This window comes from Drosophila arizonae, chromosome 4, assembly GCF_054131065.1.
Source record: "Drosophila arizonae isolate 15081-1271.41 chromosome 4, UAZ_ARI_1.0, whole genome shotgun sequence".
NCBI lineage: Eukaryota > Metazoa > Arthropoda > Insecta > Diptera > Drosophilidae > Drosophila > Drosophila arizonae.
In genome coordinates, this window is record NC_142924.1 from 11,578,513 (window position 1) to 11,603,320 (window position 24,808).

At 47.6% G+C, this 24,808-nt stretch overlaps 5 protein-coding genes across 9 annotated transcripts; 3 read left to right on the plus strand and 2 right to left on the minus strand.

The window, feature by feature from the left end:
- Window positions 1-438: 438 nt before the first annotated feature.
- On the plus strand, window positions 439-6,855 carry Oseg2 (intraflagellar transport protein Oseg2). Its single transcript, XM_018008805.2, has 5 exons — window positions 439-1,194; window positions 1,251-1,596; window positions 1,684-1,970; window positions 2,148-3,191; window positions 3,278-6,855. Exons 1-5 carry the CDS (start codon window positions 1,156-1,158, stop codon window positions 6,806-6,808), a joined length of 5,247 nt encoding a protein of 1,748 aa, XP_017864294.2. The 5' UTR covers window positions 439-1,155; the 3' UTR covers window positions 6,809-6,855.
- A 97-nt stretch (window positions 6,856-6,952) lies between these two features.
- On the minus strand, window positions 6,953-8,838 carry LOC108614611 (regulation of nuclear pre-mRNA domain-containing protein 1B). The gene is made up of 4 exons (XM_018008808.2): window positions 8,328-8,838; window positions 7,558-8,264; window positions 7,347-7,490; window positions 6,953-7,213 (listed from the first exon to the last, which is right to left on the minus strand). Exons 1-4 carry the CDS (start codon window positions 8,476-8,478, stop codon window positions 7,061-7,063), a joined length of 1,155 nt encoding a protein of 384 aa, XP_017864297.1. The 5' UTR covers window positions 8,479-8,838; the 3' UTR covers window positions 6,953-7,060.
- Window positions 8,839-9,175: 337 nt separating this feature from the next.
- ACXD (Adenylyl cyclase X D) lies at window positions 9,176-14,901 on the plus strand. The gene is made up of 14 exons (XM_089468769.1): window positions 9,176-10,233; window positions 10,332-10,629; window positions 10,696-10,909; window positions 10,967-11,278; window positions 11,344-11,625; window positions 11,676-11,961; window positions 12,039-12,214; window positions 12,275-12,490; window positions 12,557-12,803; window positions 12,986-13,039; window positions 13,093-13,361; window positions 13,422-13,516; window positions 13,574-13,725; window positions 13,789-14,901. Exons 1-14 carry the CDS (start codon window positions 10,126-10,128, stop codon window positions 14,527-14,529), a joined length of 3,450 nt encoding a protein of 1,149 aa, XP_089324895.1. The 5' UTR covers window positions 9,176-10,125; the 3' UTR covers window positions 14,530-14,901.
- On the plus strand, window positions 14,716-19,148 carry LOC108612703 (adenylyl cyclase X E-like). 3 transcript variants are annotated; one of them, XM_018005662.2, is made up of 12 exons: window positions 14,716-14,901; window positions 14,959-15,099; window positions 15,161-15,314; window positions 15,368-15,705; window positions 15,754-15,881; window positions 15,935-16,720; window positions 16,792-17,007; window positions 17,225-17,465; window positions 17,525-17,599; window positions 17,658-17,920; window positions 18,003-18,415; window positions 18,471-19,148. In XM_018005662.2, exons 1-12 carry the CDS (start codon window positions 14,803-14,805, stop codon window positions 19,049-19,051), a joined length of 3,435 nt encoding a protein of 1,144 aa, XP_017861151.1. In that variant the 5' UTR covers window positions 14,716-14,802; the 3' UTR covers window positions 19,052-19,148. The 3 variants fall into 3 exon arrangements, with proteins under 3 accessions (XP_017861151.1, XP_089324897.1, XP_089324898.1); XM_089468771.1 differs by having other exon boundaries at window positions 18,474-19,148; XM_089468772.1 differs by having other exon boundaries at window positions 15,790-15,881.
- Window positions 19,142-24,574, minus strand: LOC108613785 (ferric reductase SjCytb561). 3 transcript variants are annotated; one of them, XM_018007506.2, is made up of 4 exons: window positions 24,432-24,574; window positions 20,210-20,419; window positions 19,759-20,122; window positions 19,142-19,690 (listed from the first exon to the last, which is right to left on the minus strand). In XM_018007506.2, exons 2-4 carry the CDS (start codon window positions 20,400-20,402, stop codon window positions 19,525-19,527), a joined length of 723 nt encoding a protein of 240 aa, XP_017862995.1. In that variant the 5' UTR covers window positions 20,403-20,419; window positions 24,432-24,574; the 3' UTR covers window positions 19,142-19,524. The 3 variants fall into 3 exon arrangements, with proteins under 3 accessions (XP_017862995.1, XP_089324900.1, XP_017862994.1); XM_089468774.1 differs by lacking the exon at window positions 24,432-24,574 and adding an exon at window positions 23,954-24,194; XM_018007505.2 differs by lacking the exon at window positions 24,432-24,574 and adding an exon at window positions 22,924-23,412.
- Between the last annotated feature and the right edge of the window lie 234 nt (window positions 24,575-24,808).

Consider the following 24,808-nt stretch of genomic DNA (forward strand, 5'->3'; position numbering starts at 1 on the left):
GCGAGTCCATAGTCCCCAATGGTGGCACGTTTAGACTCAACGACTTGGCCAACCTAGCCGACGTTGGGGCACGAGCCATGCACGAGGCTCTGCTGGCACGAAGAGAGACGAGCACGAATAGAGACGAGAGCGTAACGCAAAGCTTTGCTGAGCGGCAACTGGGGAAAGTTTTTGGTAAAGCTTAAATAAATCCGAAAAAGGTGAATAGCTTAAGCGGGACGGCAGTTAATAAAGCAGTGCAGGATATAATACTGATGGGCAAGCAGTTGAATTACAGTCTTATACTTGTTTTATACACAGCAATTATTTGTACAAAGTGCTCTTATACACTTTAGTCGGTACACAAACCTTTGCATATATGTGTGCTTAGTGCAGCTCAGTCTTCGCTGAGCGTTAAGTGAGGAATTTCTCTTAAGATAATATTTAGATGAATTCAAAGAGTTTAAACTGATCTAAGAAAAGATTGCTGAATTAAAGAAATAATTTAAAAACTGTCAAGCAGTGGCATTATAGTCTTATAATCATACTTATAATATTCTCTACTAGTCTGTACACAAACCCACGCACATTTGCCGCTAGAGCTGCATTTATGCCTATTTCGTATGGAATCCTCCCTCATAGGCCCTCTCTGTCACTCGCTCGCTCAGACTTTCTCTGCCGCCCGCTGCCTCAGTCATTTGGCTCAACACACCTGTATGAATTGAAGCACTCTCTGCGCTCTCTCGCACACATGCGCCCCTTTGAGCTGTTGCTGCTGCTGCTGCTGCTGCTGCTGCTACTGCCAGGACTAGGCCAACAGGCTGAGCTGCCGTCGTGGCTGCAAAGCAAGCAACAGCTTTGGCAGCGACGCCAGCGTCAATGCTGACATTATCATGTTTGGCAACAACAACAAGAGCAACAAAAGCAACCCCTGATACAGCTTTAGACGCTGTCCCACATCCTGTGTCATGCCCGGCACCTGCTGCATTTCAAAACAAAAGCCATTTATTTAGAATGGCAGGCGCAAAACGGAAGCAGCAACAACGTAGACTACGTTGCCTTGACAACTGTTGGCCAAAACAAGCTGAAAAACGCGCACAGAAAGGACTATCAACTGAAAAACTAAAGACTGCAATTTGAGCAATTCAGAGAGATTCAAGCGAAATTTTCCAAGCAATGCAGTTAAAATATTTGCGAACTCTGCTTGAGGGGCAGGTGAGATCAGAGGGCATCCCCTTTAACCAAGCGAAACTCTCATCTTTCACCCCCAGGAGCAAATCCAGCGTGTGGCGGGCCTCGCCTGGTCGCCCAACCAGCAGAAGCTGGCCATAGCCACCGCCGATCGGCACATTCTGCTCTACGACGATGCGGGCGAGCGGCGGGACAAGTTCAGTACGAAGCCAGCGAATCCGGCCAACGGCAAAAACTCCTATGTCATACGCGGCCTGGCCTTCAGCCCGGACTCCACCAAGCTGGCCGTGGGCCAGAGCGACTGCATTGTGTATGTCTACAAGCTGGGCGAGTCCTGGAACGACAAGAAGGTCATCTGCAATAAGTTTCCCCAAGCAGGCGCCGTCACGGCGCTCATCTGGCTCACAACCGGAGCCATTGTAGCGGGTAAGTGAATGACAGACTCTAATAAGAATCTAATCTAATCTAATCTCATCTCTCTATCTCTGTCTCTGTCTCCCTCTCTCTTGGCAGGCCTTGAGGATGGCAAAGTGCGCGCCCTGCACTGCAAGAGCAACAAGTCCCAGAGCCTTTATGGCGGCGACAGCATCTGCATCTCGCTGGCCGCCAATACCAAGGGCAATGGTTTCCTCAGCGGCCACAACGACGGCACCATCATACGCTACTACCTGACCGAGGAGGTCAGCGAGCCACTGGGCCGCGTGGTGCAGCATCCTGTGCCACCCTTTGCGCTCGCTTGGCCGCAGGGCGGCTTCTGTGCCGCTGGCTGTGATCAGCGCATTGTGTTTTATGATAGCATGGTAAGGGGTCAAGGGTAGAGGAAGTGGGAAAGAGACGACTGAGGTGGGAGTGCACTAGAGAAGGAAATAGCTAAGTCAATCTCTTTTTCTTTCATTGCTCTCTCTCTCTCTCTCTCTCTCTCTTTTTTTACTTATCAACTCTATATCTTTCTCACTCTCTCTCCCACTCACTTCCAGGGCCGTCAGCAGCGCTGCTTCGACTTCTCCCGCACCGAGGGCGAGCGAGAGTTCACTGTAGCCGCGAGCAGTCCGAACGGTCAGGCTGTTGCCTTCGGCAGTTACGACCGCATACGAATCTTTGCCTGGAGTCCGCGCCAGAGCGCCTGGAGCGAGAGCGCCAGCAAGGAGATCAGCTGCCTGTACACGCTGAGCGCGCTGATCTGGCGCAGAGACGGCGCTCGCCTCGCCTTGGGCTCGGTCAGCGGCGCTGTGCTGTTGTACGAGTCGGTGCTGAAGCGCACCATTTGGCAGGACAAGTTCGAGCTGATCTTTGTGGCGCCCAGTCAGCTGCTGGTGCGTTCACTGGCAGAGCCCACGCAGCAGCTGACGATCGAGTCTCAGTTGGGCCTGGAGATCGATGATGTGCGCATCATGGGCAAGGATAATTTCCTAGTGGGCCGCACCGAGGAGTCGCTCATCCTGTGCGACCTCACGCGCAATCTGACCAGCGAGGTGCCGTGGACGGCGTCGGGCAGGCACGAGCGCTTCTACTTCGAGAATCTGAATGTCTGCCTGATCTTCAACGTGGGCGAGCTGAGCCTTGTCGAATACGGTGACAATCGCATTTTGGGCTCGGTGCGCACGGAGTTCGTCAATCCCCATGTGATCTCAGTGCGGCTCAATGAACGCGGCAATGGACGCGAGAACAAGAAACTGGCCTTTCTGCTGGACGCCAAGACCATCTGTGTGGTTGACCTGGTCAGCCAGCAGATCATCGGGCAGATCAATCACGAGACCAAGATCGACTGGCTCGAGCTGAGCGAGACGGCGCACAAGCTGCTCTTCCGTGATAAAAAGCTGCGCCTGATACTCGTCGACAATTACAACGGCAAGAAGCAGACGCTCCTGAGCAACATCTCCTTTGTCCAGTGGGTGCCGCAGAGCGACGTGGTGGTGGCCCAGAGCAACAGCAATCTGGCCATCTGGTATAACATCGATCTGCCCGAGCATGTGACCATGCAGAGCATACGCGGCGAGGCTATCGAGGTGCTGCGCGAGAATGTAAGGACTCCTCCTACTCCCTTTGATATCCTACTCATAGTCATAGTCAGGCTTTAATTTCATTTCTCCTTCGTCTCCTCCCTTAGGGTCGCACTGTGGTACGCACTCAGGACGGACCCAGCGAGCACAGCTACCAGCTGGACGAGGGGCTCGTCGAGTTTGGCACAGCTGTCAATGACAACGACTTCGGCCGGGCCGTGCACTTCCTGGAGTCCCTGGGCGACAAGCCGGCGGCCAAGGCCATGTGGCACAACCTGGCCATCATATCACTGGAGGAGGGCAATCTGCGCGTGGCTCAGCGTTGCTATGCGGCTCTGGGGAACGTGTCCAAGGCCTACTATCTGACCGAGATGATACGGGAAGCGGATAACTACGAGGAGACTACGGGTAATCCGGGCATACACTGCCCGCAGGTGAGGGCCAAGTTGGCTTTGCTGGGCTCCGATTTGCGCGCAGCTGAGCGCATCTACCTGGAGCAGGGCGACATTGAAGCCGCCCTGGCCATGTACCAGCAGCTGAGGATGTGGGACGAGGCGGTTGCCCTGGCAGAGCGGCGTGGCTATGCGCGCCTGGCCGAGCTGCGCCAACAGCACATGGATTTCCTACTCGAGACCGAGCAGCAGGAGAAGGCGGGCCAAGTGCTCGAGGACGAGGGCCAACTGGAGCAGGCCATGGCACTGTTCCTCAAGGCCAACAAGCCGGCACGCGCTGCCCGCCTGGCCCTAAAGACGCCCCAGCTGCTGCAGGATGAGCAGCTGATGCTGCAGGTAACCGAGGGCCTGGTGCACAGCGAGCTCTACGAGCTGGCCGGCGACATTGCACATCGCCTCTCCCGACCAGAGGCGGCGTTGGCGCTGTACCGCAAGGGCGGAGCCTTCGCCCGAGCGCTGGAGCTGGCCCGGGTTGTGGCCCCTCAGGAGGTGACCGCCCTGGAGGAGCAGTGGGGCGACTGGCTGGTGGGTCGCAAGCAGCTGGATGCCTCCATCAACCACTACATTGAGGCGGGCGCCACACAAAAAGCTCTCGAGGCAGCGGTGGGCGCCAAGCAGTGGCGCAAGGCGGTGCAGATAGCCAAGGTGCTGGACGAGCCTGAGCTGATACAGCGCTATGCCCTGGATCTGTCGAAGCACTTGGCCTTCGCGGGCGACCTGGATGGCGCTGAGGATTTGCTGGTGCGCGCCAATCTCTACAGGGATGCCATCGAGCTGCTCAACCGACACGGCAAGTGGGAGCGCGCCTATGTGCTGGGCGAGAAGTATCTGAAGGCGGATCAGCTGCGCGAACTGTTTGTCCAGCTGGCCAGCAGCCTGGAGGAGCAGGCCAAGTATCGGGATGCCGAGAAGGTATTGATAGCTGTCAATGAGCCCGATCTGGCCATAGCCATGTATAAGCGCCGCGAGCTGTACGACTCGATGATCCGACTGGTCGAGCGCTACCACAAGGATCTGCTGGACAGCACGCATCTGCATCTGGCGCGGCAGCTGGAGTCGCGCGGCAAGTTCAAGAATGCCGAGATGCACTTCATCGCGTCGGGCGACTGGAAGTCGGCTGTGCACATGTACTGCTCCTCCTCCCGCTGGGAGGATGGCTATCGCGTGGCCAAGCAGAAGGGCACCGAGGGCGCCAGCCAGCAGGTGGCCTACATGTGGGCCAAGTCCATGCCGGTGGAGAGCGCAGTGCGGCTGCTCAGCAAGCTGGGACTGCTGGATACGGCCGTGGGCTTTGCCTGCGACTCCGGCCAATTCGACTTCGCCATGGAGCTGTGCCGCTTTGCCGGCAAGCCCACAGACGAGGTGCACCTGAAGATAGCAATGTCGCTGGAGGACGAGGGCAAGTTCGAGGAGGCCGAAGCGGAGTTCCTGAAGGCGCACAAGCCGAAGGAGGCCATACTGATGTACCAGCATGCTGGCGACTGGAAGGCGGCGCTCAACGTGGCCGAGCAGCATCTGCCGGATGCCGTGAACGAGGTGCTCATTGGCCAGGCCTCCGCTGCGCTGGAGACACGCAACTATCAGGACTACGAGATGTTGCTGCTGCGCGCACAGCGACCCGATCTCATTATTGAACACTACAAGCAGGAGGCGCTCTTCGAGGACGCCCTGCGCATCGCTGAAGAGCACTATCCGGCCGCCCTGAATGATCTGCGCCGGCTGCAGGCTCAAGTGCAGCGGGGCCAGGCGCAGGGCGAGGATGCGGGCGCCGACTCCCGCGCCTATCTCCAGCGAGCTGCCGAGTTCGCCAAGCGGGAGCAATTCCGCAAGGCCGCCGAGTGCCTGATGCAGATAGACGCCAGCAATGCCGAGGATGCAGCCACGCTGGAGCGTGCCCTACTGCGTGCCGCAGAGATAGTCAATCAGTTTCTGGAGGGGCAGGATGCGCAGGACCTCGCCCAGGCGCTGGGACCGCGTCTGCTGGCCATCAAGCAGATCGGGCCGGCTGCCCAGCTGTACCTGGCCGCCGACATGCCCAAGCAGGCGGTGGATGTGTTCATCCGCGCCGAACAGTGGTCGAAGGCGCGCCGCCTGGCCAAGGAGATCGACGCCGAGCTGCTGGCCTACGTGGAGCAGCAGCAGAAGTCCCGGCTCAAGCACGAGGGCAACGTGGAGCAGCTGGCGGACATCGATATCATCAGCGCCCTGGATCTGCTGGCCGAGCAGGGCCAGTGGCAGCGCTGCCTGGAGAAGGCCAAGCAGCTGAGTCCCTCCGTGCTGCAGAAGTACGTGGCGGCCTACGCAGCGCAGCTCATACGCGAGGGCGACAGCGTCACCGCCTTGGGTCTCTACCTCAGCTACGGAGCGCCACCCATCGAGGAGCACTTCAACATTTACACGCGCATCGCCCTCGATTGCCTGGCGCTGCGCGAGCAGCAGGCGGAGAGCGGAGCCGTGTGGCAGCGACTGCGCGACTTTCTCTACGGCCTGCTGCAGGGGCTGCGCGGCTCGGAGCACGCTCAGTCCAAATTCGCGGCAAATGCCGAACAGTATCTGCTGATCGCCCACTACTATGCGACGCGAGCCGCCTGCAAGCAGGTGCAGTCCCTGCATCCGGTGGCCGTGCGTCTCTCCTTGGCGCTGCTGCGACACACGGATGTGCTGCCCGTGGACAAGGGCTTCTACGAGGCGGGCATGGAGCTGCGGCAGGCGGGTCGCGAGGCAGAGGCCTTCGTCATGCTCAATCACTACTTGGACGTGTGCGAGGCCATTGAGGAGGGCTCCGGCAATTTGGTCGATCATTCGGATTTGGCAGCCACCGATTTTCCGAGCTCCGTGCCGCTGCCCGAGGACATCCATCTCAAAAACGAGCCCAGTCTGCACGAGGAGGTGCGCGAATGGGTGCTGGCCGTCAGCATGGACCAGCAGGTGGATCAGCTGCTGCCCAACGATGATCGCGGCCTCTACGAGTCCAGCTTGGGTCCAAACGATCTGCCCTGTCTGCTCAGCGGCTATCCGGTGCGTGGCCGCCAGCCCGTCACCTTCTCCGCCTCCAGCAACCAGGTGAATCGCGATGTCTGGAGCAAGTTCGCGGTGGCCGTCAAAATGGCCCCGACCAGCAGCGTAACGGACATCATTGGCTTCGTCGAGAAGTGGCAGGGCGTGGCCAACTATGTGATGCACTAGAACCAAAGCGTCATAAACTTCTCAGTCGACCCTCGCATAAATAATTGCATGTGCTTTCAGTTTAACTGTCAATAAATGTTAATTGCAATCAATTAATTGTTATTATTTTGTTGAATGTGGCTGAAGGTATTACGAGCAAATACATAAGCTAACGAAGTCATTATATTGTATTTAATATATTTCTATATGTATAGTATGTAAAAATCTAGGCTTTGACTCAGCGCTTATTTTCGAATCGTGTTGGTGTCCAGCTCAGTGTAGGGTATTAAAGAGATCGCCGGCTGAGGGGAGCGGTGCCAGGCCGCCTGTAACGTCTGGCAGCTGCGTCAGGTCGGGCAAGTTGGACAAGTGATCGTGTATCTCTTTTTGCAGACTCATCATCTTGGCCAGTTTCTTCTTGTGCTCCTGCAAATATATGTACACAGAGAACATTCGATCGAGGATGAGTGGGATATAGAGCGAATTGAACATTTAATGCATAGCAAAGGGCGATTATCTTTCATATATGTATTGTATATACAATTGGCTAACAACGTACATCCAAGCGCTGCTCCGCTTGGGCCAGTAGCTCCTTCTGCTCCGCCTGAAAGTCGCGCAGCATCGCTGCCAATTTGGTGCGCTCCTCCATTTCAGCCGCCAGACGCGCATTGTAGTCGTTCAGCAGCTCAACGGCCTCATTGACCTGGACAAACAGAAATGCAAATCCTTAGTAAATGAATCCAAGCCCGTTGATATTAGATAGAACGCACCTGTTTGGCCAAGACCTTGGCCTTGTCTTTATCCTCTAGTTTGCTAATGCAGCTTATTTCAGATATTTCGGGCGGCAGCTTGGCGATGCGTTCGCGCACCAACGCATCGCTTGACGCCGAGTTCTCAATACTGGTCAGCGCTTTGATTAGCTCTTCGGGCTCGGGCGGTTCGCCCAATGGCAAGTATGGAGGCGTGTGTCCATTCTCGGGCTCAACGACAGGCGACTCTACGCTGATGCTTTGATGGTGCGATGCACGTGGTCGCTTCGACTTCATGTGTCTCTCTTCATGTTTACGTTTCTCGCGTTTCTCGGACTTCTCCGACTTGTTGTTGTTGTTGCTGCTGCTGATGCTGTTGCCGCTACTGCTGCTGCTGCTGGTGTGGTTGTGCTTGTGACCCGCAGCTGATTCACCGCCACTCTTGCTGCCATTGGACGCAGCCGCTGTTGATGCAGCTCCCTCGCGATTCATGCGCGACCGATAATCGGCAATCGCCTTGGGATCGTAGACGCCGCGCTCTTGCCAGATGTTCAAAATACGTCCCAGACTACCCAGCAGTTTCTCCGAGCTGCAGGTTTCGCCAATATGGCTAAACACCTTGGGCAGCACATTACTGAACTCCTTGCCATATTCGGGCCCCTTCTTTTTGCTATTCTGTATAACATCGTTGGCCAGATACATGAACGTTAGCTTCTTCGGTTCCGGCACTGCATGCAGAGATAATTTTCTGTAATAAATCCATTCCCATTCTCTTCTCGCTTGTTACGTACCATTTTGCAATTCGCGCTGCCAGGTCTGGACTATGGCCGTGTGGTGCTTCCGATGGTGGATCAGCCATAAGGACAATGTTTGTATGCTCTGCTGGCTGGGGTTCAGTTCGGATAGTTTCTTGATAAGAGCGGATTCCGTGAAGGCTGACATTGCAGCGATTCTTTAACTTGGGTCAATTCTATTTATATGCCGTTTTTTATTTAATATGCAACACGAAAAAAAAGGGACAGAAAAACACACGGGTCGAAAAACAAAAATAATTAAATCTTCCTCTTCTCGTTCTGTGATAACAGCTGTAATAATTCAACATTAACATTGGCTGTTAACTAGGAGCGCTCTCAGCAATGCCTCTGCTGTTAATTGTTTTCGTGCTCTAGCAACGTTCCGAAAAATTCTACAAAATTTATGAAATAAGATCTTGTTTCACTGTAATCGATTCGATTTAATTGTTTATTATTAAAAAAATAAGTTAACAACAGTTAAATATAGTTACACCGGTCGCTGTTAAGTCCTGGAATAATCGATAAGCCCAATGTTATAAAACAACTATGTACATTAACAGAATATAGAGCTGCCAACTTAATGCACAGCGCGGAGCTGCCTGATCGAGTTATAAAATCAAATATTGGCGCCTTTTCTGCATTCAAATATTTGCTATGGCTGGGTGGAAGATAAATAAATGTTAGCGAGTTATTTTTAAAAATGTATTGCCCTATTAATTATATAGAAAAGCAATCAATCAAATTAAGTAGCAAGTATATTATGAATATGCGTCAAGCATTTTGGCGTATGCTTCACACCGATAAGCGCTTCAAACCCGACAACAGGTGTGATAGCAATGCGTCTAAACACTTGCCATCAGTTGATCGCCGAAGTTGAAGCGTATTGGACGGCGCTCAGGTGTCACATAGGAATCGAGACCAGCCGTAACGCGTGTGCCGTAGCTCATTGAGCAGTACAATAGCCGTAACCGCAACCGCAGCCGCAACCGTCTCTGCCAATCGACGGCGACGACGACGCTTATCAGCTTTGCCAAAGAGTAATTTGTGATACCTGTCCGTTTTGTATTGGGTTGTAGCAGCGCGACGAGCTTAAGTGGTGTTAATTTTTTTATTAATTATTATCGTATTTATTGCCAACCAAAGTGAAGTGCGAATTATTTCAAGTGTTTTGCCATTAACCAATAAATTACAATACGCGAACCAAACAAATTGCACATTACAAAATAACAACAACAACGAAAAGAAGCGAAAGAAGCAATTGCATCGCTCGCTGTGGCCAGTGGGCCAGAGATAATACGTTTTCTTACAAATTTTTTTTTAATAGACTGTGCATGTCTTGATAGGCGAGTGTTTGTGATTTACAAACCATTAGGCGCTATCAACAACACATTAGACAAATTGCTAAATTAGCTGCTGGCGCAGTGTCACGCAGCGCTCGCGAATTGCGATACAGTTCGATTGGCGTTAGTACTCTCAAATATACAATATTGCTTTAGTATGAGCGGAATAAACCAAATACTTGAATCCGATACTCCAAGATATCCGAAATAATCACAAAAACAATTATTCGTACGCTCTTCACGCTCACCTCGCTCTCTTAGCTCTGATAAGCTCTGGCTCTGGCTGCCTGACTGACTGACTGAATCAATGTGTGTGCGTTCGTTTATGGCCCCAGTGCGTAGTTCTCCCAGGAGCCTAATCTTTTAGCTAAGCAGTCTTGGAACTCAGTCATCCAAGTCATTTGCAGCAAGTAAAAATGCTTACGCCCTGAACGAGAGCAACAAGTGCAGACAGTATGAATTCGCAATATAATGCCAGCAATCGAACGAGTTCGTTTCGCTCCAATCATGAGCATGTCCAGACGACGCTCAATGAAAGGAACTGGGAGTGGTCTTATCTAGTGGTAAGCTGCTAAGGAATTCTCTACTACATACATACATACATATGTATATATGTACATATATATCTCAAGCGGCATCTAATCTCTTGGATTATATTTAGCGAAAATGTCGCAATCTGGAACTGGAGGAGTCATATGATTTATATATGCGCCGCCTTCGGATTGGCTATTTGTCCATTTTCATCTTTATCCAGCTGCTCGTCACCTGCACGCACGCCCTGGTGCTGCTAACCTCATCGGATCTGACCTATGCCTATGTGGACATGATCACCTATCTGGTAACGGGCGTCCTCATTTGGCTAATACTCTCGGTCAACTTTCGCAACGAGCTGATCAGCAAACACGGCTGGTTAGTCTATGCCTCCTCCTGGCTGGCTGTATCCATCTTGGTGCTCATGGGTAGCTATAGCGGCTAGTCTGGTAGACCAACTATTTATTTTTCATTGTTTTCCCCCTGCTCTCCAGACATTGGACTGAATGTCTATCATGCCACCAGCAACAATGACATCCTTAATCCCATCTATGATGCATATACTCTATATGCCATCTATATGTTCATGCCCATTCCGCATGTGCTGCAGCCCTTCATTTTGGGCACCGCCGTCACCATCTGCTATATAATCAACTATAGCTTTGTCATCTCCGCCAAGGAGGCCAATCAAATGCACAGCATATTCAAGTAAGTCTCAGCTCCCTGCTCTTTGGGTAGATATCTCCTCTGTAGCTCACTTTACAGCGAGGCCATCTACTTGAGCTGCGTCAATTTCTTGGGCATCTTCTTCCGACTGATGCGGGATATTGCGCTGCGCACCACCTTCCTGGATCGGCGTCAGTATGTGGAGGAGAATCTATTGCTGCGCTATGCGAGAGATCAGGAGCGCAGCTTGCTGCTGAGCATTCTGCCCGCCCAGATTGCCGATCGCCTACAGGAGGATGTGCGCAATCGCATTGAACGCTCCAAGCAGCAACATCATCAGCGACCCGGCATTAATCATGGCTGTAGCAACAATAGTCAAGCCTTGAGGCGTTGGCGTCAACCAGATCATGGGTGAGTCGTCCAAAGTGTAAAGCCCACCATAATCCTGCTGCAATATCTATACCTCTCATCCGTAGCACTCTCTTCATCGAACCACACAAGGATGTCACCATTCTCTATGCGGATGTGGTGAACTACACTCACCTGACCACAACGTTGGATGTGAAGAAGCTGGTGGAGGCGCTGCATGATCTCTTCGTGCGCTTCGACATTGCCAGTGAGGAACACAACGTGCTGCGCATCAAGTTCTTGGGCGATTGCTACTACTGCGTCGCGGGCTTGGCCAGTCCCAACGAGGATCACGCCAAGTGCTGTGTGGATCTGGGCCTGCGCATGATCAAGGACATACGCGATGTTAGGTGAGATAGCTCATGCACCTGGCTCGCTTACTAACCTCTATGTCTGCCAGGGAGAAGCGAAATCTTAATATTGATATGCGCATTGGCGTTCACTCCGGCGACGTGCTGTCCGGCGTCATTGGCGCTTCCAAATGGCAGTTCGACATCTGGTCCAAGGATGTGGACATCGCCAACCGACTGGAGGCCACCGGCGCCACAGGACGTGTGCATGTGAGTCAGCAGACGTTGCGGCTGCTGGACGGCGAATACTTCTACGAGGATGGCACGGAGAAGGCACGCGAGGATCCAGTGCTGCAGAAGCACGACATACGCACATTCCTCATCAAATCATTGCGCGTGAGTATTGCTCCATGGACGCACTGCAGCCCCTCGTCCAGGCGAATTGCACAATTAATCAATGTCGAAAGTTGTAGGCCCCCATGCATGATCCGCGTCGCGTGCAGCGTGAGCGCCAGGCCAAGAAGCTGAGCGAAGCCAGCAAGTCCAACTTCATGTACAACTCGACGCTGCAGCAGTACAATCAAGTGCGTAACCAGGCCAAGCTGGAGATGTGTCGGGAGCTGGACAAAATGCCCATCGGTCGCATACAGTAAGTACTTCCTTTAAGCCACATAGAGTATACTTGACTTACACCAATTCCCTGCACTAGGATCACTAAGATTTGCAGACGATCCACAAACCTCACCCAAGACGAAATCGAGGAGGAGACCTTCAGACGCAACATTAGCTCCTTCTGCCTGCTCTTTCGCATACGCAACTGGGAGATACAGTACATCCGAGAGCCGGATGTCATGCTGAAGTACAGCATAGTCCTGGCCTGGTTTGTCTACATATGCCTACTGTCCATTCAGCTGCTCAGCAAAGAGTGAGTTAAGGAGCTAGCATGGGCATGGGAAATAGGAACATACTCAATACTCTACTATATTTGCAGTCCCAAATATCACTACTGGATCATTGATGGCGTCACTATATCTGTGCTTACCGCAATGCTAATCATCTCCTGGTATAAGAAACTTTGGATTATGTACTTCTCCGACACGGAACAGTCGCTGCCGAAATATAAGCTCAGTCGAATGCTCTACAAAATGTCCGATTTCATGCAGCGCAGCATTGGCATACGCGTCACTGTCTACATGCTCGTGGTAGTCTCCTGCATTGCTGTGACCGCCATGCAAGTGGTGGGTTTAATGAAATTTAAATTTAAGTGATTAGGTGGCAACGCTGCAACAATAAGCTAACAGCCCTGTTCGATAAACTGTCAGCTAACAGCATTAAATGCAATTTTCAAATGTTGGCGCGAGTGTAGAATAGCATAAATCGTACATTTACCTACTTAACGAGATTTGCATGTACTTTACAGCTCGACTGTGGACCAAAAAGAGATGAAGAACTTATACAATGCTTCCACCCTTGGGTAAGTCAGACGAAAATATGTATTTTTAATGAATCTTAAAATCGTTCTCTCAGATCCTGACCAATTGCGTTACGCTACTGATTGGCACCGCCTTTCTGTTCACGCGCATTCCGTTCGTTGTCAAGACAACTGTCGCTGTGCTCATCACGGCCGCCTATACGGTGCTGGTGGTCTATGAATTTGATCATATCTTTGACGGCAGTCCTCCGACGAATGTTAATCTCAATGCAAAATATTCGCACTTTCTGCTCATCTTCATAACGCTGGGAATTTTTCATTTGATGGAACGGCAGACGGAATTTATAGCCAAAGTGGACTACAAGTAAGTTGCTTGAGCATTTCAATTCTAATCTGCCTGACTAAAGACAACAGCAATTGGCAGCTGGAAGCGGCAACTGATGCAGAAGCAGGACGACGCCTTAATTACGAATGATACGATCAAGGTGCTGCTGGTGAATATATTGCCTTCGCACGTGGGTAAGTTGAGTGACTAAAATATGGTTTATGTAATACTAATAGATCTCTGATTTGCAGCCGACTTCTACCTATCCACGCAGCTGCAGAATGAGCTCTACTACGAGGAGTACGACAATGTGGCAGTGATGTTTGCCTCGATCAAAAACTTTGATACCGACAAGATCGGCCTGCGCGTGCTCAACGAGATCATTTGTGACTTTGATGATGTGGTGAGCAAGGATAGACAAATATATATATGGCCGACTCTTAGTATAACATATCCCCTCCCTCAGCTGAACAAGTATTCGACTAGTCTGCGCGTGGAGAAGATCAAGGTGGCCAACTGGACCTATATGGCCGCCTGTGGCCTGGACGTCACTCGCTCCGAGCAGGTGAATGCGCCACAGGTGAAATTCCGCAATGTCTCGCTAATGCCCAATGGACGACGCAGTCAGTATCGCAATCTGGGCTCCGAGCAGCTGCAGCGCGTGCCCTATGGCAATGGCAATACGCTGGCCCTGGACATGGAGCGTGGCCAGTACGAGGGCAATGTGATAAGCGGCACGCCCAGGCTGAGCAGCACTGAAAATGATAATGAGCGCAGCAACGACGAGGTGGTCAAGGTGATGGCCAATTTCGCATTGGACCTGATGCGAGCCATGCGGCGCTTCAATGCCGAGAATATGCAGTCGGAGTACGAGGGCAGCACGGACTACGGCATGCTGCGCATTGGCATCTCGCATGGACGGGCTATGGCCGGTGTTGTGGGCATATCGAAGCCACACTACGACATCTGGGGCAATCCGGTGAACATGGCCTCGCGCATGGACTCAACAGGTATTCCGGGCAAGATACAGGTGACCGAGAATACCGCACTGAAGCTGCGCAACTTCAATATTCAGTGCAATTACCGGGGAAAAACATTCGTCAAGGGGCGTGGCAACATACCCACCTACATACTGGGCACCGACGATGAATACAAAGGCTTCCTGCCCCACCAGCCAGCGCCAGCGCCAACGCAGGAAAATAGTTAAATTATAAACAAATATTTATGTAAATAAATTTGTATAAAACTAAAACTCTGTACAGCAAATATAAGTATTTTCAACTATAGCTAAACTGGGAGTAAAGAGCTTTTCTAATTGCTCTGATTAAGCCACAATGCAGCTACTCTATATAAGCCCCTTGTCGATCCCTTCCAGCCAACCTCATCTAGCATTTGATAAAGCCAGAAAGTTGTTACAGCTTTCAAAGTCAATGTAGAATATTTGATTACAACAAATACATTGGATAAACACAAACAAGTCATGAGCTCGTCTATCAAATCGCCGAATTTGATGCTGATGCCAGATGAATCCATCATAGATGTGTCGAAACTAAAGGGCTGGGAGTGGATTAATTTGCGCGTGAGTCCTTTCGATCTACTCATTCGGGCTGATGAAATTTCATTCATCATCTCGTAGAAACAAATTGAAGATCTTTCCCTGGAGCCATGCTACCGCCGATACGTTGAGCGCCTGGCCGTGGTCAATGTATCGCTCTTCGTGTTCCTCGCAGAGCTATTGGGATTCTTACACGTGCTTTTGCAAATAATGTACAAGGGAGTGAGTTCGCTGTGATTTGAGCATCGCTTGACCGAATTAAACAGTCTCTTCGCCTCTGCAGCATACGATCCGGACAACGGTTCCATTCATAGTTATTATGGTGCTGCTGCCGCTCATAGTTTTGATATGTTTCAAGGACAAGAAGAAATATGCTCGATTTCCACTTTGGAACATCTTGGCCAGCTGCGCAGCCGCCCTGATGATAGTATTGACGGGTATGGGTATCTGGGTGTCTCTAGTCAATAGACCCATTAACAGTTAGCCTTAGATACCTTCTTTATGGCACTGAGTGCCGGCCCTGATGTGCATTTAAGGAGCTCCTACGATCACGTCGTCACCATATCAATATATTCTCTACTGCCAATTTCCGTCTATGGCAAACCCTCGTTTCTTGGCTTTGGCTCTACCGCGATCTATTTCTTATATTATGTTTACTCAAGCCTGTCGATTAGGGAACCGATCAGCCTCAGCAGCCATGGATCCTATGCCATCTATCTGGTTTCACTGAATATGTTCATGGAGGGCTTTCGCATTTTCATCGAATACGACTTGAGGAGAATGATATTGAATCGTCGCAAGTTGCTGTATCAGAACATTAAGCTAAGGGTAAATCGAATTTCGTATTACCTGTCACATCTCATTGAGTCTCTTTAGTCCGCCGTGCTAATGGAAAATGACATCATGGAACAGCTATTGTCATCCAATATCCGATCAACTCTGAAAGCGGAAATGTATAAGCACATCGATGAGCAGCGCCAGGGCATGCGATATTTCATCTCAACGTTCGTATCGATCAGAAAATCATCTCATTTCATATGCCTAATGCCATTTGTAGTCTTCTCTTCATAGAGCTGTATTCAAATGTCTCTATACTGATCGCCAATATAACAAACTATCAGCTGATAACACAGCTCGACGTGTCCGAGATTCTGGAGATTCTGAACGGTATTTGTGTGCGGTTGGATCAGTCTGCAGCTAAGCATAATGTCCTGCCGATCAAGTTCCTAGGCAATTTCCTTAGCTGTATCTCCGGAATAATCCCGAAATCAACCAGGCGTACAAATGCCTGCGTAGATTTTGCTCTAGACTTTATCAGCATTGTAGATGAAATAGGTCAGGAGAAGGAACTCAAGATTGCAGTTCGTGTGGCCGTTCATGATGGTGAGGCCTTCACCGCCATTGTGGGCCGTCAGAAGTGCTGCTTCGATATCTGGTCACAGGATGTGGCCATAGCCCATTGCATGGCATCGCTGGGCCGCAAGAATATGGTGCACGTGTCGCAGAAAACGCTCCGTTTGCTGCATAGTGAATATAACTATGAGAATGGCCCGGAAGAGGCCCAAAGTCATTCGCTTCTGCAGAAGGCCAATATTACCACATACTTGATCGGGCCTCAGCCCCGAGTCATAAAAAGTACCACGGGCAATTTTTTCATGCACCTTTCCAAAGATTCAGAGTCGAATTCAGATAGCTTACCCTATCACAGTATGCTACGGAGCTCGTTCTATTCGGTATCAAGAGCATCAGTCGCATTTGATGGGAAAGACCTTGATGCGTTGCGCCAGAAAACTGCTAGCTGCCTGCTCGAAAAGGTAGAGTGTATGCCCGTCGACAGCATCAAGTAAGTATAATCCGCCTTATCGAGTATAAATATCATAAATAGTAACGTACATGGAGTAATACAACACACAGCCTAGCGAAATTTTTCGATTTCTCAAATCGCGTCGAACGTGGCAATGAGGATTATGTTATCAAGCCTTATATCACGCCATTCTGGAGAATCTATCGCAAGCCCGAAGTTGAAAGCGGCTACAATAGTCAGCCAGATCTGTTATTTAAATATGCCCTATTATTAATGGTATTCATTGCCACAGTCTTTTGTATAATGGCCCTGTTTCCACCATTCAGGTAAGCATCTCTCTATAAGCAAAAGAAGAAGCATCTCCTAATACTCTTTACGACTCCCCTAAACAATTACACCTTCAATCTTGTTTTACAATTTGATATATTTGTTTATTATCTGATGAGAAAATAATTGATGAATCTCTTCCCATATATCTTTACTCAATAATATATTTTCTATAACATTTTTAATGATTTCATTTAACAAATTCCATTTGTCTAGCTCTGTAGTTTCATACAAAATGCTTGTCATGTACGGGATATTGATTATAATATGTCTGCTTGCCTTCTATAACAAAATTACAATACAAATTTCCAAGCATCGTGCAGTGTCTCCACCGAAATTTTGTCTACATCGCTGGCTCTGTACATTTAGTCGATGGCTGGAAGAGAAACGAATACTGCGCTCTATAGTCTATGTATTGTGTTTGTGGATGGTCTATATTTTGGGCACTCTAGAAGCGGTACGTATGTAAACGACTTTAGTTTTATATGCATTTGTATATATGGGATATGGCTATAGATTATGCTTCGACGGGAAGAGCTAAAGCTTATAGAAGATAAAACCCTGTCGGGTCCGAGTATCGTTGAGCCTTGGGTAAGCTGGGATACAAAGTGTTAGGCCGAATAGATTTATATGTGATTACCATCTGCAGGAAGCTTCAGAGCATATGATTCTAGTGATCATGCTCTTCACCTTTCTGTCCGTACCTCTGATCTTCAAAGCGTCGCTGATCGTTCTGCTCTGCATATTTCACATCCTTACCTTGTATGTGTTCTACAACATAAAGCACAGCAAACAGAAAACGAATATGGGTCTGCCGGCAGAAGTGGCAAGCGTTTGGCACTTGCTATCGGCCTGCATTTATTACATGATCTTGGATCATCACATAATCTACCTAAAACGCGTGAGCTATTAGTGAGTATGGGAAGGGAGAAAGATCTGCCCAATATGCCCAATATACTCTACTTAGTTTCTAATGCCATCTTTTAACTTTAAGCTTTCTGCTTAACGCTAACAAGAAGCGGGAGCTAATAGAGAAAAGCAAGAGCAATGCAGAGTATATCCTGGCTAACATGTTGCCCACCTACCTTGTGCCCATATTTATAAATCACCCCTCTAACGATCCGCCATATCACAAGTACGTTGCGAAAGTCGCCGTATTATTCGCTTCCATTGTCAACTTCCCATTGGATACGACTAGTCTGCGTGTCCTTAACGAATTCATTTGCTATTTCGATGATCTAATCGAGGAGTATGCGAAAGGCTTTAAGGTGGAGAAGATCAAGGTCATGAACTGGACCTATGTGGCTGCTTGTGGCCTAGATGCAGACGACAATCTATCCCAGTCAAGCAGGACTTCCATAAGGAAACCGGTCAGAGGCCGTTTATCCAGATTGTCAAATGTATCGAGTAACTATAACTCTAAACACATATATCTTGAGAGCTCTTCACATTTGCCTATTAGTAGGTGAACATATTCAGATGCCGGAATTGCTAAACTATAATCCGCGATTCCATCATCCGTATCTTGAATACAGTGATTATTGCGTCCTGTATCTGGTTCACTATGCTGCCGATATGCTGCGCATAATGCAGGATGTGTCCATGCAAAATCTGACTATGAAGTTCCCCAACGCCATGCCCGGACAACTGAAGATTGGCATTTCGCATGGACCTGCGCACACCGGTGTTGTGGGCCAATCCCGCTTCTATTTCGATCTCTGGGGCCGAACTGTCAACTGGGCCTCGATTATGGCAGAGAAGGGCGTTACTGGCCACATACACGTCACCGAAAACACGGCTCGAACATTGAGCCATTTGGATATCAAATGCTATTATCGCGGCCTCGAGGATAACCCAATCGTGGGCAGAACTTCGACATACCTCGTCGACCTGAACGATGAGCTCAACTTCCAGGGGGTCGATGAGGCGTCTTGGCTTCAGTTCCCAAATGACGAGAGATTACCTAAGCCCACAAGCCACAATACTGTCAAGTATGATAGGCGGAACGATGACAATAAAGATGGAAAAGACAAAAGTCAATAGCTGAAGCAAACTGGAAATGTATATACCTATGCGTATCAACTGAAATAGAATATAATCTGATATCTTGGCGGTTTTTAAATTTAAAAACAATTTCGTATATAGATAGATATATTACATATAGATATATTTGTTTATAACATATATTCGTATAATACAGATTATTCTGGGTAAGGATTAAAACATATTTTATGGGCGTTTACTCAGTTGTCTGACATACATAAAATATATATATGTATAAATAGATATATATGGTATATATATTAAATTTATATAACTCATAAATTATTCACTATTATAATTAAAAACACGCATTTCAACATTAACATTTCGTAGAGCTTTTGAGATGAACGAAAAACGAAGCACCACACGGTTAATAGCATCCTCCACTTTGGGATTTGTTTTCTGTTTGTTTTGTGCACAGTTTTGAGCTTAAGTTATGATTGCAGCTGGTCATTGGGGACATCGGCTCAACTCTACTCGTTTCCATTGGCTGTGAGCAGAGCTGTATCCTCCGGTATAGGCTTTCGCTTATACGACGGCTCGGTGGCCAGGTAAACAACGAGACCGCCGAACACAACATAGAGCACGCCGATAATGTTGGCCAATACGCCCGCTGAGGGCAGCTTCGAATAGTTGGGGCTAGACAAAGATAAACATTTATGGAGCATTAGCCAAGTTATAAGCGTTTATAAATTCAGATAGCATACATCGCAAATATGGCCTTCTCGGTGAGCCCCATAACGGCGCTGGCAATGGCCAATACAAAGCCAAACAGTCCGAAATATATGTGCAGCGGCATCAGAGCAATCTTATAGTTCTCCCGCATGCCCGGCACCAGGAAGGCCATAAACCCGGCCACATACTGCAAGCAGAAGATGATGACAGCGGAGAGGCCCAGCCACGAGTGCAGCGAGTACATATTGGGAATGGGCGGATCAACAAGATTGTGCGAATCGAAGACCGTCTTCAGCGCAATCACCGTCAACACGAAGGCGGCCATGTGAATGCCGGCGTGGGTGAGCTTCAATGTCTTCTTGCGTGTGGTGCGAAAGCCGCGATAGACGAGTATGGCTGCAAAAGAATTGCATTGGAGTGGCCGATTAGTGGCACCTTTTCCGGCCTGGTTAACTAACTAACTAACTGACGGCAGCTACTCACAATTGCCATACAAGTAGATAAAGCCAATGGTCATAAATAGCGGATGCCAGTTGAACTCCTGCTTGGGATTGTCGGTGCCGCCCAAGCCACCGAAATGCTGCCCGATCCAGGTGCCAACCAGCACAATCATCGTTAAGCCGCACAGCTGTGTCAGCACATAGAGCACCTTAAAGTTGATCAGCGTCGGATCCATATTGGATTTGTTGTTGCCTGAAAAAAGAAGAAGCAAATAAGTGAGACAATAAGAAAGAGTTGACTGGGAGTCCCCGACTATGAGATGCTCTGAGAAATCATTTAACAGCTTAAGTTCTTTAACATCGATTTATCGACTGCATGGAAATCTCATCGACCTACATGTTTAATTCTGTAGATTTTATAGATCAATGCGTTTAAAAGTTGGGGAAAATAAATTGATCTGAATCATATATAATACATCTTTAGATATATCCATTTGTATGCGCTAAGCAGTCCAAAATTTCATATTTCCACAATATTGTTTTAATTAAGAATAAAGAATTTTTATTTATTACGATTATCTAAACACTCAGCTGTATTGAAGCAGACAGAACATTCTTCTGTATACATATTTTTTTGCTCTGATCTATTTTTGGAATTTTAGCGTTACTTGGTAATTGACCCGACATTTTCGCCATAGCTGACACATGATATCATAGCGAAATTCAATAGATTTCGAAGCATACGCGTCGACGAGGCATAGAAAACCGCATTCAGTTGTAATTCCAATAAATCTAGCGATAAACAAAGACTCATCTAACAGCGTCGCCGGCAAACTGAGATCTCTAAACAAACAAGCCAGCACGCACTGATACCAAATGCGCGAATAGATTATTAGATTACTGCGCCCCCCAACTGGAGACACGCCTCTCAACTGATATTGTAATTGTTTTTCCCAGCTATAAGATGAGAGGCAGAGGCTAGCATATGCCTTGCCTGCGAACCTCTTATCAGGGAAGTGCGTGTAAACATTGTCTAGCAGCCACTTCGGCAATCTTTGGCAGTGGCAAAAAAATGATACCAAATCGCTTTAAATAGCATTGTTCAGCGTGTATCTATTGTATGGGGTTTGTCGGAGCGAAAGATGAACAAGAAGAGAGAGAGAGAGAGAGAGAGAGGCAGATAGAAAATAAATGGCAAATGAATTAAAAAATTTCAGTGCTTCTCTGATAAATTGAAATGTTTGTAGTCATGTAGGGAATAATAATTTACTGAGTGTTGAAAGCGCAACTAGAAGTTAGATAAATAATAAGACTAAATGAAATTCAAAGAAGACGATACACTTTTAACAGCAAGATCTTACGAAGAGCGTGAATGTGAAGAGGAAATTATAGATTATATTTATTTTAGATTTTAAAAGAATGCAGACAGAAATCAAATGTTTTACAAATTTTCAAAGAATTTTAAATGATTTAACACTAGTAATATATTTCAGAATAAGAGTAATAAATAGTAGTATATCATAATTATACACATATATCATAATTCTGAATACTGTTATGTGTTACTACTACTAGTAGTATATATAGCTCACTAGAATATACTGCTATATATACTACCATATGCTATTATATGCTACTATTTGCTATTACAGCACAATTTATGGTATATATCATATCAGGACACTGCCTGCTATATTATCTTACATTACTATGTATTAACATCACTATATAGTACAGTATATACTTCTTGCATATAGCATAGTCAAATGAGCTCACTTCTGGGTTCAGTTACCTAGTCAAGAGAAACCTTGTAACAAGCCATGCTCAGATAGCGAATTTTTAACATTTCACTTATCAGACGCTTTAATTAAAGTTTTTTTTTTTTTCTTATGCAAATGAGTTTTGAATTCTCAATTGAAACGAGTCGAGATAAACCGAATGTGGCACAGTCTTTTCATTAGATTTCTTTTGTGTCTGTCTGGCACGTGTCACAGTTATACAATCGACAACATTTTCGGCTGGCTCCATAATTTTGGGGCAAGTGAAATGAATTGGACATATTCGAATGTTAATTAGGGTGCAGATTATAGTTAATTGACTGTTAGTTAAGCAGCCGTGCTGCAGTCGTTGCTGCTCGGCAAAGCGTTGCAACAGATCGTGCGCAAAATTTGAAGGTAATGGGCAGAAGAAAATACAAGCAATACATAAATAATCCACATAAAAAGTAAAACTTTTTGAAGATGCGACGCCGATGACTTTGGAAAAGCGTAAAAAGTTGAAAACAGCAAAAGTAAATAAAGCATAAAACACAAGAAAAAATTGCTGAAAAACTAAAGTGAAATTCAACTTGGTGCGAAAATGTTGTTGACTGAGCAAACTGAAGCCGCGAGAGAAACAGAGAGAAAGAGGGCGAGGCAGTGAGACAGCAGATGCCAAAGAAGGAGGCGAAGCACGAGGATGAGAAATGTTAATGCAATTGCATTGGCACACGCTCGCCCTCTCGCTCACTCTCGCTTAAACCTATCACTTCTACGCATGTGTGCGTATGTTTGTGTGTGTGTATGTGGGTTTGTTTGAATTTCTTTCTTTCTACGCTTGTCCGTCCTGCTCGTCCGGCTGACCGGTGTCTGCGTTTTATTATAACTTTTACTAATTCGAAACTAAAATGTTAAGCGCTGTTATTGGTGAGCTGTTGATTTTTTGAAAGCTATTTGTTGCGCTTAGTATTGGTTGCTGTTGTTATTGTTGTTGTTGTACCTTTGCTTGCGGTCGATTCGACGGCGGCAGCAACTGTTGGTTGCACTTGTTCCGTTATTGTTGTTGTTGTTATTGTTGTTGCCGTTGCTGGTTGTTGCTTTTGCTCCTCAACCGCCTTGCCGCTGCTATCGCCATTTGTTGCCGCTGCTGCTGCTGCTGCTACTACTGTTATTGTTGCTGTTGGTTCGGCAATAGTGACAGGCTCGGCTTTAACTTCGATTGAAGTCGTCGTCTTCGTCGCCTGCGCCGCCTGTTCAATATCCATATCCTTTGACATTGTGCTTACACTTTTGTACAAAAATCAATACACAAATGGTTGGCCAATGACACTGATTAACATCTAATCCAGCTTTGATTTGCATGCAATGGCATATGAGTAATACAACTCGAAAGACAGTAGCACAGAGAAACACGGCACACAGAACCAATTAGCACAACGATAGTCACAACCGAACACCACAAAGTGCAATGCGCAACTGAATTCAAAGTTGGCGCTTTGCACAAAGCAGAGCAGCCACGCCGCAATGGAGCAGCGGCGCTGGCAGCGGCAAGCTTTAACAAAAACAACATTGCTCGCATGCGAGTTTTGACTACTGAAAAGAGCTTTGAATATTTTTTCATATGCTCATAAAGTTAGTTAATTATTAACTATAATTCAATATTCCTGTTTGATGCACATTCGAGCGCGTAATGTGTTGGCCATTGTCTAATTGAAATTGGCATGCAATGGGTTAGCCCAACCTTGTTGTTGTTGTTAATATGCTAGGCATACGCTACGGCGATTAGTGAAGTCAGCAAGGGGGAGGGGCAGGGCGCAGCTGTACATTCCTTTGATTCTATTGAAATGGAATTTTTTTCTGAGCTGCATTTCAATTGAGGTGTTGGCTTGCAAATAACATGTTCTATGCATAATAATTGCACCCACAATACATAGACGCATATTCATATACACAGTCTCACTCGCAGCCTCTCTCTCTCTCTCTCTCTCTCTCTCTCTCATACACACACACAAATGCACCCACACACTTACCCAGCGTGAATAGCATGTCGTATGCTTGATAAAATTTTGCTTGTTTCCTTTTTGCTGCTGTTGTTTAATTTGAATTTTAAGCGGCTTATCAATAGTGTTCGATTGCCAGAGTTTTTAGATAATGAAATGTTGACTTGCAAGTATTTTTAACTAATTTTATCTTTGCCAGCTGTCTTCACTTGTTGAACTAACTGCGTTGTTTGCAGGATTCGAGCTGTTGTTCTCGGGTACATCAAAAGTCATCCATATGGAAGCAGCGAAAATATCTGCAAAGGCAGCGACGCCTACGCAATACCCCTCAAAAAGCATCTACAGCAGCGTCTAAAGCTTTTGCTCAAAAGCTTTTAGAACCTAATACCAACAGACAAACCACAATACACAAACGCTCAATCTTTGTTAACCACTTGTTGGATATTATGGATACAGTCATGCAATTTGTTTATAATGAAGCTTTTTAATATTAGAAAATATTACTTACGGTATTGTGTGTCAAATCGTTAAAAAGTGTAACAAGCGCCACGTTTTTTGTTTATTGGTTTTGTAGCACACGACTGCCAAAAATCCAAACACAAGAGCCACAGCGATATTTACCACAACTGAGCGATCCAAGCAAACCACAACAGAGCGGCTGATTCGTTAACGTCAGCGCTGACGTCGGCATCGGCAGAGAAAGCAAATAAATGAGATCAAACGAGCAGCAATCAATGCGCGCCGAAGCCGTTGACCGACTATCAGTCGTTGTCATTCGACATTATCATTACAAAAACTGTATACAAGTTCAAGGTTTCACTTTCCCTTGTAGCGCTTTGTAATCGATCTGGATGGCCCTACATTTTGATTTATTTGTATTGTTTA